A 19,059-nucleotide genomic window follows, 5' to 3' on the forward strand; every position below is an offset into this window, starting at 1 on the left:
TGCCAGTCCTTTACAGAAGCAGAAGATCAGTGTATTGTGTAGATATCAGTCTGATAATGAAACTTCTGTTGTTTCAGGCTTCCTGTGGATGGCTGTATAGGAAGAAGGTTTTTCCAGAGCCCAGCTCAAGTTAATCTGTTGAATGAAATGAAGCAGCGTTTGATAGAGGTGGCAGACTTCCACCATGCTGCTAGTAAAGCGCTGAGAGTAGAAGGTCCTTTGGATGGCAGCGAAGGGTCATCGGAAAAGGGAAGCTGCTCTCCAGATTACCTGACTTCCCCAGAACTGCATAAAGAACTTGTCAGGTACTGTTTCAGTTCTTGGTGACACTGCTAAGCTTGTTAGTGCAGTTACTGAGGTTATGTCTGCACGACAGAACTGTACCACCTGGCCTGTATTGATTGGGGTGTGAAGGTATGGGACCCCTGACCTATCCAGATGTGCCTGTAAGAATCCTTAGTATGAGCATAATTTTTTCCCGTTCTAAACTTCATTCCATTACTTCTACTTTTCTCTTCCATCACCCTAACTTCTTTCCATCATCATTTGAATTCCCACCGTGTGTACTTGAGTCTAGTCTGAAATTAGTAACCTTTGGACAGTCCCATGTTTTACCTCTGAAAACTAACTCTCAGTCTGTCTCCTTGCTCTTTATCTCATCAATCTAAGCTGACAGGCTATGGTAGAACGTTGCAGAGAACTCAGCACGTCTAGGTTGGGTTTTGGTGCATCTGCCTGGTTAGTATATATGTAACATGTTTTCTTCTCCACGAGATCTGTGGATTACAGTCCACAGCCAAACCAGTGGGCATGTGTTTTGTGTGATTGAAAGAAATAATGCACAAAATAAGCTTGATTTATTTTCTCTGTTTTCTTAGGCTTTTCAATGTATTTGTTCTGTGGCTGGAGGAAGAGAGCTTTCAGAAAGGAGACACGTACATTCCTTCTTTACCAAAGCAATATGATGCGTACAGACTTGCAAAGATCATGCAGAATCAGCAGGTGAAACTCCAGCATGATGGGAAGGGTGGGAATGGGACAATTTGGGATTCAAAGTGCAGTTTGCTTGATACTGCAGACAGTTGGTATTGCTGATACTGTGGGATGCTCCAGGCTTTGTTAGTTTTTAGTATTGTCCATATGGCACAGTTGCAACAGCACAAAGGGCTTCTAGAGACTTAGAGCGAGGCTGTTCCAACATGTTACAAATCCAGTGCATTAGAGAAGATCTGATTAATCAAGTCTGCTGGAGCATGGGAATTAATGAGCTCCAGCAGCCTCCAACCTCTCGTGTATCAGCATCCCTGTGCTGAAAAGTGGTGGTGGAACATTTTGAACTAAAGCTGATTCGATGAGCTTTAGTCCATAGTGCCCCACCGTTATTTTTCAGCACAGGGACACTGATGCACGTGATGCTCTGGCACAATTAATTAGTGCCGCTTGCTGATTAAAGCCCCCCGCCCCCAGCCTCCTGGTGTATGTCTATAAACGTCCTAAAAATTTTTTGTTTTTTTTTTCTTTCTTAGAAGCTTACCTACCAATCCAAATGACTTCTCTCTGTGTTTGAGCCAGATCTCGTACTTGATGCAGCGAGTACAAACTGCTACTCAAAATCACTTGTTTCAGTGGCATGCAAGACATTGATGGCCACATTGCTCGCATTGCTAGGATATGAAGTATTTCCTCATTACACCAAAATGAGCAAGAGGGAAGCTTGCATTATTCTTTTCACTGTGTACTTAAGTTTTGTGTGATACTACCAGGTGAAAGCTCATTGATTAGGCAGATTCTTGAAGGCTGCTTCTAGTAATGTAAATGCATTTTTCTATTACTTTTTTAATGGCTATATATGTAGGATCAGTAGAAGATGGCTTAGGGGTTTTTTCACTGATTTTGTGCACATAAGTCAGCAACTGCAGCTCCCTCTGTGAATTTCAAGTAGTTGTTTGATATAGTTGTCATGCCCTTTCTGTCCTGGTTTATATTTGAATGGGACCCAGGTATGGCTCTGACCTTTATCTTTTTAGAAGTTCCTGTGAGCCCTGTCTGACTTCCTCCACTAGGGTCATGAGTACTTCCAGTGAGTGGTTTATTTGTGTCACTGAGTGTATTTTTGCCTGCCTCTTCCTCCCCGCCCCCAACTCTGTCTTTTGTTGAGGGGTCATTGTTCATTGGAATTTTTTTTTAATATGTTGGATGCAGCCCCTAGAGATGGATACACCAGAGACGGTAGTACTTTGTCAGCTGTGCAAATGCCCACAATTAATTGAATCTTGCTTTTATACTGTAGGATTTGTGGATGGAATATGTCAATATTGAACTTGTACAGCATGAGTTTCAGGAATCTCTAAACCTCTGGCTTCAAGTCAAACTCGAATCGCATGCAGCCTCCAGCACTTCATCAGCACAGATAGATTTCACTAACCCTTCATCAGGTAAGAGAAACAGAACGTGGTAAAAGTTATTGAAGAAAGAATTATTATATGGTGAGAGCTGTCATTTGCTTGCTTTGTGAATGTAGTGCAGTCGGTTATATAAAAAAAAAGGCTTAACATCCTATGTTTTGTTTTACTTTGAATTGCAATAGGATATTTTCATGGGTCTTCAGACACCTGAATAAGCGCCCTGATTTTTCAAATGTTCCTGAGTGACTTCAGTGAAATCTTTTTTTCCCCATATTCAGTATTTCTGAATATTTGGCCACATTTAGTCCACTTGATTTTAAATTTAGGGGCCTCTCTTGTATGACCATGTGGCAATATTTTTAAAGACCAATATTGTCTAAGAAATATAAGACGTAACGGTTTCAAAGAAGACTGACCTTGCATATTCACAAATAATTTGAATGCTTCACCCAGCATGTCTCACTTTTTATAGGGCCACCGTGCTGGCTGTGTTGCTGTGTGCTATTTTATTCCCCTGTCATTTTATCCTAAAAACATGCATTTCTTTGTTTCTTTAAGTATAAACATTAATCATTATACTGTTACAATTATACTGTTTCCAAAAGTATAAACATCAAAACATTATTGGCAGGGCTTCTAGCAGAGAAGTAGTAAAGTGGCTGAGATGTGCTTAAACTTTATGGTCTGAAATACTTGTTTCAGGTATCCAACATAGGCTGAACTTTTTGGAACATATCCCTGAAAACAGTTCAAGTGTTCAAGGCTAAGGCTAATGATTAGTTCTATTTACTCATGTTTAAAAATATGGGTGGCCTTTTCTTCACGAAGTCCTAATGGCTGCCCTCGCTTTGTGACAGAGGCTTGATGTTTTGGGAATAGGGTGGCCTTTCTGGCAAGGATGGGTCTTTTGTTCATCCAGTGAAAGTCAGGCCAGATATGGTCATGCTTTCCTTTTATAAAAGCACTTCACATGTGCCTATTACATAGACCATAGGAAAGGACTTACTAGGACATGGAGGAGAGGCTGGAATTGGAGTATGTGTTAGAAGGAAGTTGGGACTAGAAATTGAGTTATTCACAAGACTGGGACTCACCTGGAATTGGTAGGAGAGAAGGGGAGCCAGGGTGTGCTGGGGAAAGAGATGGGACTGGGGCAGGGATAGGGGTTCTGACAAAAGGTGAGGAAGACAAGAATTTGAGATTGGATAAGAAGCCTGGGATTGTGAGGCTATGGGATGGGTAATGCAGGTGGGACTTGGGGCAAGGTTGGAAGCAGGCTGAAAAAGGAGCTCGGCAGGTTGATGAGTGTGTAATCTAGGAACAGTGACTCGAGGAGACAGAGCTTGGGTGAAAAGCATAAGGAGACTGGGACTCAATGAAGAGAAGGAGCAGGGGAGACGTTAATAATTTAGTCAGGACAGGGTATGGATAGTGCAGTAAAAAGGGATTGGGGCCATTTGTTGAACAGTGGGGAGAAAGTATATGGTATAGCAGAGCTGCTTATTAATTAAGCACCCTTCATCCTATAGACTGAATGAGGCTACATCCTGTGGGAAAATGTAGTTTGTTAGGTAATTTTAAAATGCATTCTCAAAAAGGACTGGGTTAATGTTGCACAGGCATCTCTAAACCTGAACTCTCAACATTTAACTTACCAGTCTTAATTTATATTTCTTTTATCACAGACTTTGTGCGTAATAAAATAGAATCCAAGAACATTGGAACTGCCACCTTGATCAGAAACGAGATTGATCTGTTTCTGGCACTGGGCAGGGCCATGTGTTTTGGAGATTTGATTTTAGGCCAAAAAAAAGTTGACGCATGAAAATTGGTCGTGGAAAATGCCTCCAGGAAACGTAAATGACACTGTCTCAAGAAAATTGTAATATTTATTTGTTAGCAAAAGTGTGTTTCAAATAAAAAAATATTTCTACTGGAAGTTACCGGAGTAATATTTTAGTTAGGTTTTATCCTAAATGCTTCTTTCCCTTCTAGCCAAGGAGAGAATAATGAGTAATTTGAAGAAATATGATGCTCCTAGACCCCCTCTTCCTCTGCAGCCAGTGAAAGCTCCTGTGCCTGTTATTTCTTCCACCACTCTGGTAAACCAGAAGGAAGCAATGCAGCTTATGCGTATGGACCTTAATGTCTTGCAGCAACATGCCAAGTAAGATTTAGTTGTTTTTGCTTCTGCTTTGTGTCTTTAGCTGACTTCTACAATGGCCTGCTTGTCCAGATTAATTAGAAATCAGAAGCTGTTTCCCAGTTACTGGTCTACTGTGTTTTCCTTGTAGAGTATGTGAACATTGAATTAGAACAGTTTTAATGCTTAAAAAAACTTTTGTCTACTGTGGCTGTTTCTGGTAATAGCGTCTGTCAGGTGAATCTGTTTTTAAGGGCAAGTAACTTGTATATAGAAAAAGGAAGAAGAGACTGACTGCGACTGATCCTATTCCTGCTGGTGCCCCTAAAAAGCTCTAGTACAGAAGGTGGGAGTGTCCTCATGTTTGTTCTCTTCCTCCTTGTTGTTTGTTACTTAGTCTAAATAAGATACAGGCATGTTCTGAAAACAGATTCAAATAGAGGGACATGGATCACTCTTGGGTACTTAACAGGTGACATAGGATCAGGCCATTACAGGTTTTTAATGGCCCATTTGCTCCTTTAATAGGAAAATGTAGCTGAAGAATTTCAGGCGTTCCAAACAAAAGTAACAAATGAATAATTAGAAGTAAACTGTTTTCCTCATTTTAGCCACCTAGCAGGAATGAAACTAGAGCAGTGATTCTCAACCAGGGTGCCATGGCACTGACCGGTGCTGCCAGATCCTTTTGAAGGGTGCTTCCAGGTGCGAGGTGATAAGAGAGGTGTGAGGAGATAAGCAGATAAGGAGTGGCTCCAGCTTGTCTCTATCAGGCCAATCCCTCACCCCAGTGCTTGGCCTCCCTGGAAGGAGAACAAGCACTGTAATGTATTAACTAGTTTTTGAAATTGGATGCCACTTGATTCACAAAAGTTTATGGAGGGGTGCCTCATTCAAAGAGGTTGAGAACCACTGCTGTAGATATTCAGGGTTGAAACTGGGAGGGTCTGAATCAAAATATTTGGGATAAAGAACGTAGCTACATTTTATCTCTTGCTGTTCGGTTTTTCAACATTTCTCCCTAAGCTAGAAATTTTGATAATTTCTCTCGTATGTTTTGCAGAGCTGCAGCTCTCTGGGAGTCCCAGCACGCTGCTTTCTACAGTGAAATACTGGAGATGATTCCCAAGCTCTACATCAATAGAGAAGAGCAGATCACTCTCAAGCTTGAATGTCGGGGTGGTTCCAATAAGAGTTGCCAGGGGGCAGCTCTCGTAACAGTCCAGGTTAGAGATGGGATGCCACATCCTTGCTTCTGAGTCACAGCTGTCATTAGAGAAGTCCACACTGACTTAGTGTTTACCCAAGTTGGGAGTCTTATGTGTTTTACTGCTGCACAGCAGCACTACTTCCCAGCTGCTACACATCATTCCAGATGTCACTGCTTTTCAGCAGCTGAAGGATCGGTCCCTTTGTAAAGGTGGTGTTTAAGTTAGGGAAGTCACATTGAAAGACAGTGCACAAAGTGGTAAGATCATGCTTATCGATGAGAGTACCATATCAAGATGGGATGTTTATAGGTGACATCACTGATTGCTTAGTCTGCAGTTTATTTTTGTCTTTATTCACTAGTTCAGTGGTTCCTGGACTCTGAGAGATTGTGCACCACCAATTTAAAATGATACAATCTTAAGGACCACCAGCAAATTTTTGTCATATAAAGTAATTATAATAAATCTGTTAGTGCCACTGGTGGTACCTGTACCACAGGTTGGGAACTGCTGCACTAGGTTATACCTGTTAAAAATACCAGAGCAGTTAATGGTGAAGATGGATCTAGATGTTTTCCCCAACTAGATCTGAAGTTGGGGAAGACATCCCAACTCAGGACACTAGTAGTGGGGTCTACTTTTTTTTTGGCTTCAGGGGTGGAAGAGTTTTAGGAAAAACATCTTGCTCTTGTCCTGTTTTTCTCTGGTTTAGCAACTGGTTTTATCTCCCTTAGTTTGAAGGGAAGCATAAAAATGAAGCAATAAATCAGCAGCTTCATGCTTTGCGTAAGGAAGTGAAACAACTACAAGCAGAAGCCACAAAACCACCTTCTCTGAGTGTTGTGGAAGCAGCTGTCCATGTGGAAAACTTTATAACGTAAGATGCTTAGTTGCTGCTATATACATTAATGTTTTTTTCTTAATATGAAAATGATCAGGTAAAATCTGTTTACATGCTTTTATAATGCATGACAGTTCACCCTGACAGCAGGGTTTGAACTTTGGGGTCTCAGTATTAATAGCACATATCATTACCATATGAGCTAACAGAGAAACTCCATTGCTTACCATGAATAGTACGTTTTTATCCTGGAGCAGATATAGGAAGACACCAAATGTTACCCATTCATTTATTGTATACTGTACTAGAATAATCGCTAGGTTGTAACTGCAAAAGTAAATGGTAATGCTGTTTTTGTGCTGTGACATGCAGTGCTTATTTTGGCTCATGGCGAACTTTTACAGCTGCTAAATGGGCATTTTTAACGTTAGTGCTTATAGATGCTCCTACTAATGAAGACAGTGCTTTGACAGTAAGCGTTATGATTCAAAACAAATAAGGCATCTTTTCAAATGTTTTGACAATACTGAAAGCGGCTATGAAATCCAAAATTTCTGATGGAATAGTTCAGTTACTTTTAAAAAGCCTTGTTGCAGCAGATATTTTATTCACTGCAGCTGTATCCTGAAAAAAGCGTCTGTAAAAATAACATTACAAGGTTAGATTTTATATCAAATACACTTGCTTTGCAAAGAAAAAGATGCTCTTCCAAAATGTTACTCTGGCTTCCTCACCCCCTCTCCTCCCTCCCCTTGGGATCTTTTTTCCATTTCTTTATTGCTAAGAAACATCTGTAGCTAGAATAAATCTCTTGGATTGCATCTGTTGCAACATCATTGGCTTCAAATGTTGCTGTTCATGGCACTTGTGCAGTCTGCGAACTGTAGGTTTACCAAGGGAGTAACTGTTTGGAACTTAGCAAACGATTCTTGTGATGCTAAGGAGTTGACTTTAGCTCAGTCTCATAGTTGGGTTGACAAGATGATCTTTTTTGTTTAGAGGTGCTACTTGACATACTGAGGTCTCTTTTCAAAAAAAGAATAATCTTTAAAATTGTCCCTAAATGATAAAGGCCTTTCTGAATCCCTAAATAACAACTGGTTTTCTTCTAATCTGTGCACAGACTTCAGTTTTCCCTGAACTTTTCTACAGGGCATTGATCAATATCTACAAAGTGCAACCTATGCCTGGAATTCAGAAAGTAGGAATTAGTCTCTTCTTTGCAGTAGTAGAATTTGTGTGTGCGGAAACTCAACGCCACCCCCCGACTAAGCAGTTCTTTACCTCCTGCATTGAGATCCTAGGTCAAGTAAGTGTTTATAACTTCCTGATTTTGTATGCTTAATAATATTTGTTGTTTTCTTCCAATTTGTCTGTTCAGTAGATTGAAAGTCGATTATCTCCAAAAAGCCTGACCAAGGCATTGCTAAAGCTTCCATTTTATTATTCTCCCACCACGTTGTATAGTACCTCAGCGGGGTTTCGCATACCTGCTCTGTAATATCTGTTGTTCTAAGATGCCTATTACAGTTAGCTGGGCTCACCGTAATAAGTGAATTAGGCAGTTAAACTGTCTGGATCCACAGTTTGCTTATTAGTTCTTGGTAGCTGCAGTATTTAGAAGGGTATTTTAATGCTCCTCTGCTTTTTGTTCATTAATTGTTTCCTTGTTTGCATGAGCTGTACCAGGCATACATAGCTTTGCCACCTCTTGATTAAATTGCTGCATTATGCTTTAGATAGAAGATTACTCAGAGGCTACAGCTAGTGTAGAAAAGCAGTTTCCTACTACTTGGTAATGTTGGTTGTAGGGAACATATACCAGTACTCTGGAAAAAAGATCAAGTTATTGATCTATAAAATGTCACACAACTTGGATTCTAGGTACTGCTTTCCCCCATGCATCACTCCCACATGAAAAGAGTGGAAGAGAGATTCCTACCTGTCCCTGTACTGACATGTATAATACCAGCCGCCAGGGTTCTTGCGATGGGGATTTATTTTCCCAGCAGCCATTTGATTGCTAAGACCATGGTGTAAAGTTTGTCTGGTCATTTGGGCTAAGGGTGGCAGATCACGTTTAGATTTTGGGAGAATGAATCTTCATATAGCTGATACTGATGGGTTCAGTTTATATTGTATCTTTAAAACTTTCATTTTAGAACTTTACTTGGGTAGAAGCCCAGATGAAATCTATCTGAATAGATTATCTGTTTTTGAGAGCATTCGAATCAAACTAAATTTCCCTGTTGCATACAGGGAAACCACCTTCTGGAGTTTTTTTTTTTTTAATCCTGTATCTCTTTCAAGGTGTTTATCAGTGGGACCAAATCTGAATGCAGACTCCTTCTCCAAACAATCCTTCAGAATCGGAGGCTCTGTAATCTCCTCTCTCCTTACTTCACACCAGTTGCCTCTCCCAATGAGTTTGTGCACTTCTATGAGAAAGTTGTGGCATTTCTGAGTGAGGATAACAGTGATGTTGTCTTCATGTTGCTGACAAAGGTAAAACCTTGAACTTTTGTGCTATACTATTACAGATGGCCTGTTTTACTAAAGAAGATGAATTCAGACTAATGGAAAAAGAACTACAAATCAAACTCTTTAAAAAGTCCTAAATTGCTCTCTGGGAACATATTTGCTAGTATAGCATAGTGCTTGCTGTGTATAAATTGCAGAGGGATTGGAGATGAAAACAATGCAGATGGCTTTATGGAGATGTTGTTTCCTGATGCTGGCAGCAGCAGTGACTGAATTTCCAGTACTGCCACCCCAGCATGCTTTATTGATTATCCTTGAGTCAAAGGATAGTTCGGTCTGTGAACCTCTGCAGAAAACTTAGAGGGCTGGCAGATAATGTTAGCTGTGACATAGTTTTGGAAACATAACTAAACTACCAGTTATATTTCTTGTAGACAGCCAAGTTACTTCGAGGTGATGATGGGGATTTTACTATTAACTTGGGTTGGATAGGAATCGAAGACCTAGGCTACAGGTAGAAGGGTTCCCAATCCCATTTTTCAAACTTGTCAAACCATACAGATGCCTGCAGTCTGAACCATTATGCTTATAAGGCTCCAGTTCATCAAGGTGTTTGCATGCAATTAAGCTTAAGGATGTAGATAACCCCACTGAAGTCTGTGAAGTTTCCATTACTTGAATGCTGGCTCTCTCCTGTTCTAGTTTGATCTTCCACAATGGCTAAACATCACTAAGCCGCCTTTGTCTGAACGCACCAGGCTTCTGGAGTCCATTCACTTGGCTCTCAATGCATGTGGTCTTGAGCCTGAAGAAGACATTTTGATGCCATTTAATATTTTCTGCAAGCACTGGACTTGCCTCATCCGGTATCAGTTTCCTGATCATTACAGTGATTTTCTAAGGCTGTTTCTACAAAGTAAGTATCAGAGTCAACCAACAGATCTTTTGGACTGATTTTTTTTTTTTTTTTTTTTTTTTAAATAATTGCTACTTTTGAACTGTACTAGACTGCCTTAAGATTTATTGCCCTAGTATTTGGGAAAAGGAATGCAACTCAATTAATTTTATTTGCAGTTGCACAATTAAACTGAAAATAAAATGCTGTTTCAAATTTTTCTCTAGATTACTGACTGCATATTATGTAGGTGCAATATTTTCTACAATAACCATTTAGCCTAGGTTAAAAAAAAAAAAAAAAAAAGCTTCATATCAAGTTCTGTAGATAAGTGATGAGATACTTTCATCCTGTGCTGCTGTGCAAGGAGACAAAGCAGAGTTTTTTTATCATTGGCAGACTTGGAATATCTTCTATTAATGAACAGTTTAATGTCAATTATAACATCCTTGTTTTTGACAAATCTTAGCTTGGTTTTGCATTTTAAAGCACTGAACTGGAACCCTTGAAACCCAGGTTTGATTCCCTGGTCTGCCATGGATTCTGCTTGACATCAGGCAGTTCCCTTGATCTGTCTGTACCTTTTATTCTTTTTTGTAACATAGGGGTGACAGTACTCCCTTTCTTTCAACCTTTGCCTTGTCTGTTGATTTAGAAACTCTAAGGCAGCACATTCTCTTACTAGGCTTGCATAGTGCCTAGCACAAGCCATGTTGAAGGCCTGTATTCATCCTACAAATAGAAGAGAGTAAAATAAACGTAAAAATACCTGTTTGGGAAATGGATACATTTTTAATAAGTGGTGCTTGTACAGTTTTAAAATTCAAATCATGCAGTCTTATTATTTTCTGTACCATCTAGAACACCTGTGGCTAATATAGGAAAGAGGAATTAAAGTGGGCAGTATGATTATAAAAGTGTGGGGCTTTTTTTGTTTAAATTAAAAACACAAGCCACTTTATCTTTGCCTAAAGGCTCTTCAGATCAGCTCCTGAGCCCTGAATGCTGGAAGGTGTCGCTTAAAACTTTGGGTTGCTGTTCCTCACAACAAGGAAGCTTCAAGAAGAGTGGCTCCACTGAAAGTGCAGTACTAAGAAACTCTGCAAATCTTCTCCTGTCCATAGAGCAGGTGGGAACCCATTTTGTGGCTGATCTGTAATATTTTTCAGTTGGAGCTAATATTCGCCATCAATCAGTAATATAGTACTGTGCAATTTTCTGTGATTGAATCATAGCGCTCTGCTTTTTACAGGTCACGGAGACGATAGAATGGCTTTCCAACTCTTTTAGCAAGCTACGATTGGCTTCGCTGGACTTCAGGACCTTTGGCCTGTTTTCGAAATGGAGTCCTTACGTGGCTGAAATGAATATATTCCTCGAGTACCTTGTGAAACGGCTCATTGACTCAGAAGTTGTCAATTTAGCGCAAGAGCCAGTGGGCAGCAGCCGAATTCTATCAGGTAATATACACAAACGCAAATACTTTTAAGAAAGAGCTTTCATTTGTACTCTTGAAGAAATATTCAGTCAGTCACAAATACAGTCAAGTCCTCACCTTATTAAGGTTTCCTCTCCATCTGTGAGCACTGGAAAAGTGTAGCTTTAGTCTTAAAAGCTTAGGAACACTGTCACACTGAATGCTGCTCCTGAGCCTTTGTTCACTGCAGCTGCAGTAAGTATACACAGGCACCGTAGCTTGCTTTAAACTTCTCCAGAATCTAGAAAGTGGAGGCAGTCCTACATTTGGCAAAAGTCTGATGAATTAAAGGGGTGAGAGAGAGAGGTAAGGAAACCAGTTTGTTCATGCAGTATTTTACACAAAGGTTGCACAACTTCTCTGCTCTCTTACTGTTAGGCGAAACAGTTAAAATAGTGAGTCTGTGCATGCTTCTTGGCACTATGTTTTACTCTTGGGTGTATTCATGTCATTCTCATTATTTGCAGACAGAATAAACAGTCTTATGCCATGAGCTGGGACGTTAGACCTACTTGGTTCTAGCCATAAGCAAATCTCTTGCCTCTTCTGCGTCAGTTTAGTGTGTTACCAACTCTCATGATTTTTGGCATTGTTCTTAAAGTCTATGCTTTGGGAATGTGAAAAATGTAGCTCTTTATAATGCTTGTTCATGTATAAAGAAAGAGCTATGTTTTTCACATTCCCGAAGTGCAGACTTTAAGGACAATGCCAAAAATCATGAGAGTTGGCAATACTGAGTTAACCTATCTGCAGAATGCAAATGATGCTTGCCAGACTCATACTGAGATAATGCTTAAATCAATTGAAAGATGCAAAGCACTCATTAATGTATTTCCAGTTTTCATGTTCCCATACAAAATTGACTTAGCTTTAGGAATAAGCTAAGGTCTTTTATCTGGGTTGGAAATTTGTGAATTTGGTGCTGCTGTTGTACTTGAGTGACACACATGTTCTTTTCCTTAGCGCTGCAGTCCTTGTATGCAGTTATTGCTGAGCTCTTTAAACCATGGATACTGGTCTTGGATAAAGATGATGTGAGGTAAACATTAATTTAGTTCCGTTTGTCAGAATTAAATGACTTGTTAAATTGCTGTAAACCAAGGGCTTATTTTGATTAGTGTAGCATAATTATCAAGTAGTAGTTTCATTTAAAATATAAACACCTCTTCCAAAATGCATCAGATCATTAGGACAATTACAGAAATAATCCGTGAACTCTAAATAAGGTTTTGGGTTTTTTGTTTTTTTGTTTTTTTTTTTAAAGGAAATGCTCTTATTTAAGAAAAGCAGTTTCAGTTCTGTCCCTAATTCTAACTATTTTCTGTTTTGATTTGATTTTGAGAAAATCTGAAAAAACACTTAAGACGTATCTACACATGATGCTATGTTGCTGTAGCAATGTGCTATGGCAGTGTAGTGTCCGTGGGTGTCTATACATGACCAGCAGCTATGTCACCATAGTGACATGCTCCCCTGTTATTGCGTACCACTACGCCGAAGTAGCTGCTAAAAATAACCATATGGCGCAGTATGGACTGTTACTATGGCGCAGTAACAACATTGCCATAGTGATATGTGTAGATGTGCCCTTATCAAAACTATGACTTTTTTTGCACAAGAAACAAATTCTTCTAGTTTTTAGTTTGCCATCACATTCAGTGCTAGACCAAGGGCTCTTTGGCAGTAATAATCCACTACCAGGGCAGTCCTTTTGATATTTGCAAGCTTGATTCAGATCTTGTTTAGGACCAGAGATAATGCTAAGGAAGTGTGATTGTTGGAAATCAGTACTAGAAATGGGTTGGAACCTGATTTTCAGATTTCTGCATTCAGCTTCCATAATACTGATCCTTTGTGTGCCATTTTTCAGTAAGCAACTTGACTCCTGGTTGAAAGTAAAAAAAAACAAAAACAAAACATTGGTCAGCATCAACTGCAATCTTCTACCTGCTGTTGGCTTTTGTTTTTCAAGTACAGCTGAGTTTTCACATAGTGAAGAACATCTTAGCTTAGTGTCTTGAGCTGTGAATGCATCTTTTATCTTCAATGGGGAAGTTTAATGTTGCTGGAATATACTGTAGCTTGGCACTTGTGAAAGGATTCTGGAGATGTTAGCCAACCAAAATGGTACTGTAGTCTCAAATATGGCTTCAACATATGTATCCATTCTAAGGAAGAAAATAAATGTAAACAGCTATTTGAATGAACTTGTATGCCTCTGAAATATATCCATCCAGCTATCACTGACACATGAAAAACCAAAAAGCAGTGCTTTATTGGAAGAGGAAGCACATTAGTTCAACCCAGCTTTGCAGCATCTGTAGATCAGGCACTTCAGTAGGGCTTTTGGCACTTTTTATCTAAAGCTGATTCAGTTGGCTATTAGATAAAAGCACCAAAAAGTCCTGCTGAAGCCCCTGGTCTATACAGACATTGGGCAAGCTGGGTCCAACTAACACAATGCCTCTTTGGTGCATGCGCTGTACTTGGTGCATGGGCACACTGAGCTTTAAGTGCTGTTTCTTTGGGTCCCTACCCCCCATGTTTGTAGCAGCCAGTATATGTTTAGATGGCTTGTGCAGAGAGATTGCTAAGTTGCATAAATATTTACTACCCCTGGTAACTCATAAATGGACTGACCTTGTTTAATTGCTTTTGTGCTTTTAAGTAACGAGCGCTGCTACCCTTGGTTGGAAAGTGACACTCCAGTAGCCTCCAGTATGGTACACTTGTTTACAGATTGCATTGGGATTTTACATCAGAGCTTTAAAGGTGGGTGATCTCGAGCTTCTGGTAAATTGTGGTGTTTCTACTGACTAGCACTTTGTTCTACCAGCTAAGACCATTTTAAAATGTTTTTGGGTACGTTTCTGGCTAAGCTTCTGGCTGCACTATGTTATATTCACTGCCCTCTAAACTCATTCATGAAATAAAAAAGGTTTGGGTGGTATGGATAGGGAGAAAGTAGTAGATTTGGAGGTATTTGACAATGTCCTCATTAAAAGGCAAAGCAGAAAGGCTTTGCAAAAGACCTGGGTGTAAGAGGAGGAGAGAAGAGGGGAGAGAAATAAATATTTTCACTGGCTGTTTTTTGTTTCAATGACAGGTGTAGTTTGGGACCTCTTAGGTCTGGTCCTGAACCGCTGACAGATTAGTGGTATTTAGGCATTTCTGAATTTCCTCATGAGAGGGCAGGCTCTAGAGTTTTGGGTGTGGAGACCAGTTCTCTGAAATACTGATAACTGTAGGGTGACCATATTTCATGAGTATCAGAATAGGACACCTGAAAAGTATGCATGTATGTTGGGGAGTGTTAAGTGCTTCATTTCCCAGGGTCCTGTAACATCTCACAACTCAAGCTTGCCCCTGCTTTCAGGCATGCTTAGCTCTCTCTGATCTGTGGTCCCAGCTCCACGTGCCAAAAAGGGAGTTGGGACGGGGGAGGCAGAGCATTGCGGGATGCCAGAGGACCAGCAACTTCATATTGCTACTCCTTGCTGGAGGGTTTTGAAAACAAGGCAGAATTGTTCATCTCAACAAATAGGCAGGCTGTCCTGGGACTGGTGTTTAAAACCGGACAGTCATGGCAAAAATGGGATGTATGGTCACCCTATAACTGATCTGAGAACTGGGAGGGTTTAGCATTAAGCTGGTTCTGGGCATTTGTCATAAAGGTGATATAGCAAAAAAAGTAAGAGGGTCCAGTTACTTCAGGCCTGGAAAGGAGAAAGGTTTGGGCAAGGTTCAGGTTTCTACATTACTCTCCCATCTTATGGGATCAGCGTGGTCAGCCTTTGGGGTTGGCAGATCCTAAGGGTATGTAGGGAGCCACTTGGTGTACACTTGTGAATGCAGCTCGCTCTGATCTATAACATACTGGCATTTACTAAGAATTGTTTGCTGTGGCTGTCAGACATTTCAGTTGTATTTGCCATAGAATAAATGACAAAACAGGCTTGTTCTTTGTCTAAAAGTCTTAATGCAGGTAGTGCTGATAAGATGGTGTAGGGCTCTGTCCTGAAAACTCAGTTCCTCCATTTATCCACAGCACACAGTGTGGGAAACAGTAATGCAGATTTCTTGTTATTATCTTGCTAATATACCTTAAACCCTTAGTCTAAAGGGGGAATTTATTCCAGAGCTCAGTCATTTTTAAAGCATCTCTGAGACTACCTAGAGCCTTGCCACAGCCTTCTTAGGTGTTATATGTATGAGAATACATGAATGGCACTGTGGCCATCGGTTTATTTGAGTGGTTATCACACACTTGCAGCATAAGGATGGCTTAGTGAGATTCAAACTGGCATCATAGAAATGAAAAAAAAACATTGCAGTGTTTTTTATGAAGTTTCAAATTCCTTAACTACGAAGGAGCCACAGAACCAGACGGGGTCTATCGAAAGTGTTTTGGAACTTTCCATGACATATTCTAATGGTCCAATAAACTTTTTTTAAAGAGGAGCAATGAGGATATGAAAAGCTGTAGTAATGGGTTGAAAGAATAAAGGCTGAGAAACTGTGTAGTGTTCTTTTCCTCATTATCAGATTTTTTTTTTTTCCTTCTGTGGTTGGCTTCGCTGGAGTCATTATTTCCTTTTGATCTAGATAAGCTGTTGCCGAGCCATCATGGGGCTCTCTGGTTACATCTGATGCATTACTGTGAATCGTGCACAGCTCCCAAAATGCCAGAGTTCATTCTTTATACCTTCCATACTGAATTCACCAGACTTCCGTGGAAGGAAATGCACCCAGACCAGATGCTCATGGAAGAATTCTTTAAAGTAAGCATCTAATGTGGATTGAAAGAAAACAGTGTCAACTTGGTTAATGAAGACTTGAAATTAAATGAGGGCCAATTAATACACCTTTAGGTTTATTCTAGAATATTAGTAGTAGTATTAGATTATGTTCTTATCGTCGAATCAAAACAGTGGTTCAGGTCCTAATACTATGGAGGGTCATGAAAAGTCACTTGATGAAATATATAGCTCAGGGTTGCATGGAGGTATTTAGCCTTTGGAGAGAGCATGTCTGAAAGCCAGCCCGCTTTTGTCAGTGCTTTGCTTTGGCTAGATTAGGTATTCGCCTGCTCAGAGGCTTGGCTGTGAGTTATGAATCCCATGCATTTTATAGGGAGCTTAGGTGCTGAACTCCAGCTCTGGACTCTACTCTGAAAGTCTTGCACCACTGTAGCCAATTCCATTCTATGCATGTGGGCCTATCTAATATGGAAGATCATACAGCATGGATGCGGTGGGAGAGAGATGAAGCCTGGTTCTTTTGTAGGTCAGATGAATGCTGTAACCATTGGAACATCCTTCATTTCCCTTGATATCGTTTTTATTTGTTTACATTGTAGTAGCAACCTTAGAGCCTTAGTCGTGGACTGGGCTGCCTCTGTGCTAGGCACTGAGCAAACAGTAAAAAATATCCCTGCATCAGAGAGTTTACAGCTGAAGCATAAGATCAAAGGTGCAGCAGTCAGGTAGGAGAGTGTAAAGATGCAATGCAGGGAAGCAGCAGCCTCAGCCCGCAAGCTGCCTAATCATTGTCCCAGTGTAGAATCTGAGATGTAGTTTTTAACCGTCAGTTCAGATCTAGGCTTTCAGATAGCACAGCAATGAAGATTGATAAATGAGAAGTAGAAAATGTGACACTGGATTGTAATCAGATTATGTTGGTAATATAGCAAAGATTTTGGAAAGAACTGGCTTTAAATGCAAAGTCCAGATTTATAATGCGTAGTTTAAAATGAGTTGAGAAAAGAAGCATTGTTTTTTGTTTTTTATAAATGCAGGCCATGCAAGTAAAATCATTCCACAGAGGTATAAAATTAATATTATCCTTACTGAGCTGATGATCATGGCATCTTTCATTTCCAAGATGGCGGCCTCTAATACGTGTTTATAAAATTGGAGTTCAGATGGTGGGAGGGGCTTGGATTATCTCCTTTTGAGGCATTACCATGTTTCTATGGGTACTGGCTTATCCCCACACATCTAAAATCATAACCGCATATCTTAGCCTTCTTTAAAAAGAAGTAACCAGCAGTAGCAGTTTTGCAGCTGAAGGTGTGCAATAATCCAAATAATTCCTCTTGATAAGAAATTGCCTGATCTTGGTGACCTGGGCCATCTCTCTGTGGGAAGTTTTGCAAGCAGAGGCTATGCTTTCTGGACAGTAAAGGGCAGAAAGGAGTCATGTGTGTATATATATATCAGATTGGCTGAGCTCCTGTTAACTAGCTCAATTAACGCTCCTGCTGTTTAATTGCATAGTTGATGCTGTGCATGGGCGTCTTTTTGTTTCAGCTTTAAATAAATAAAGGTCCCAATCTGTTTTCTCCTAGGTGGAAAGAGGCAGTCCCAAGAGCTGTTTCTTATTCTTGGGTTCTCTTTTATGTGAAATAAACTGGGTCAGTGTCCTGTCAGATGCTTGGAATCCCAGCCCGCTCCCCGAAACGCACGGCATGATTGTCTGTCTGCTGTATATGATGGTCCTGCTAGCAAAGGAGGAGCAACTGCTGAGCAAAGAGGTAATTTGGAAAAAGATTTTTTTAAGCAGATCAGTTTACTTTGCTGACCTGGTTTTGCCTGAAGATACAAGGATTAGAAATGCGCAGAAGTCACTGAAGATGATGACTGGGACACTTAACAGTAATTGTATTAATGGTTGAAGACCAGAAAATGTGCCCTGTAGGGCACTGACAGCGGTTCAGCAGAGATAAAGTAATACAGAGATCTTGTATGCATTGATCTCCACCTTAGCTGTCATTACCAAGCAATCAAGCAAGCATTCAAAACCTGTTTGAACTACAGTGTTCTGGTAAAAGAAATTCTACAAACTGTTTCTAGACCATTCACCATTGTTCTTCTCTTGTAGCTACTTATCTGTCCTCTGTTATCATATAAAGTAAGTACCTCACTATGTCAAAACTGTTTCACTTCAGAGTGAATTTGACTTCTGAATACTGAACTGAAACAAACCATTGCACAGGGAGTCTGTGGTAGAACAAGATGTTGAAGTTGGGTTACCTAGCTGGCAGGCTAGTGTTCTGATCTCCTTTACAGCATCTCTCGGGACACCTTTGAGTTAAGAGTCTGACTGAGTGAGGTGTGCTAACTGTCCAGATATTCCCCCACAGTCTTCCCTATATCATGTGTAATTAGAATGTTTCATTATTATGGTCTGTTCTGTGAGAATAAGTATTGATATGTTTTTGTATTTTATCAGTGTTGCATTTGTCATGGGGCATCTGTACACACCAGGGGGTTTAATCCTCATTAAATTAAATAGGTTTATAAAATTTAAACAGGTTTATTTTAGAGTGTTGCATGAGTGTTTGCACACGCTAGTTTTTCAGACAAATTAAGCTTTGGAGCATTACATCAGTGTTTCCACACGCTTGGTTTTCAAATGAATTAAGTCCAGTCCCCAGCCGGTGCCACAAGACAGCAGGAAGATCCAGTGCTGCTCCTCCCACCCTATGCCGTGCCATGCAGGTGTGGGAGCACAGAGCTGGCAAATGGCACAGTCAAAAAAACCCATAAAACAGAAGCAATTCAAAAGTGGAAGCAATTTGAAGGGATGAAGTACAAAAAAGTCT

At 40.2% G+C, this 19,059-nt stretch overlaps 1 protein-coding gene across 3 annotated transcripts in view; it reads left to right on the forward strand.

Annotated features, from left to right (window-relative positions):
• EPG5 (ectopic P-granules autophagy protein 5 homolog) overlaps positions 1 to 19,059 on the forward strand; it is a 67,203-nt gene that overhangs the window by 34,248 nt on the left and 13,896 nt on the right. For all 3 annotated transcript variants that reach the window (XM_019531818.1, XM_019531819.1, XM_019531820.1), the window contains exons 23-37: positions 78 to 305; positions 879 to 1,002; positions 2,291 to 2,435; positions 4,401 to 4,572; positions 5,612 to 5,774; positions 6,494 to 6,636; positions 7,753 to 7,909; positions 8,911 to 9,105; positions 9,784 to 9,997; positions 10,951 to 11,105; positions 11,229 to 11,436; positions 12,417 to 12,492; positions 14,122 to 14,225; positions 16,059 to 16,234; positions 17,803 to 17,988. In XM_019531818.1, coding sequence (XP_019387363.1) covers positions 78 to 305; positions 879 to 1,002; positions 2,291 to 2,435; positions 4,401 to 4,572; positions 5,612 to 5,774; positions 6,494 to 6,636; positions 7,753 to 7,909; positions 8,911 to 9,105; positions 9,784 to 9,997; positions 10,951 to 11,105; positions 11,229 to 11,436; positions 12,417 to 12,492; positions 14,122 to 14,225; positions 16,059 to 16,234; positions 17,803 to 17,988 — 2,446 coding nt within the window. The remainder of the gene's footprint in view (positions 1 to 77; positions 306 to 878; positions 1,003 to 2,290; positions 2,436 to 4,400; positions 4,573 to 5,611; positions 5,775 to 6,493; positions 6,637 to 7,752; positions 7,910 to 8,910; positions 9,106 to 9,783; positions 9,998 to 10,950; positions 11,106 to 11,228; positions 11,437 to 12,416; positions 12,493 to 14,121; positions 14,226 to 16,058; positions 16,235 to 17,802; positions 17,989 to 19,059) is intronic.

The sequence above is a fragment of the Crocodylus porosus genome, unplaced genomic scaffold (genome assembly GCF_001723895.1).
Source record: "Crocodylus porosus isolate Cpor-Errol unplaced genomic scaffold, CroPor_comp1, whole genome shotgun sequence".
NCBI lineage: Eukaryota > Metazoa > Chordata > Crocodylia > Crocodylidae > Crocodylus > Crocodylus porosus.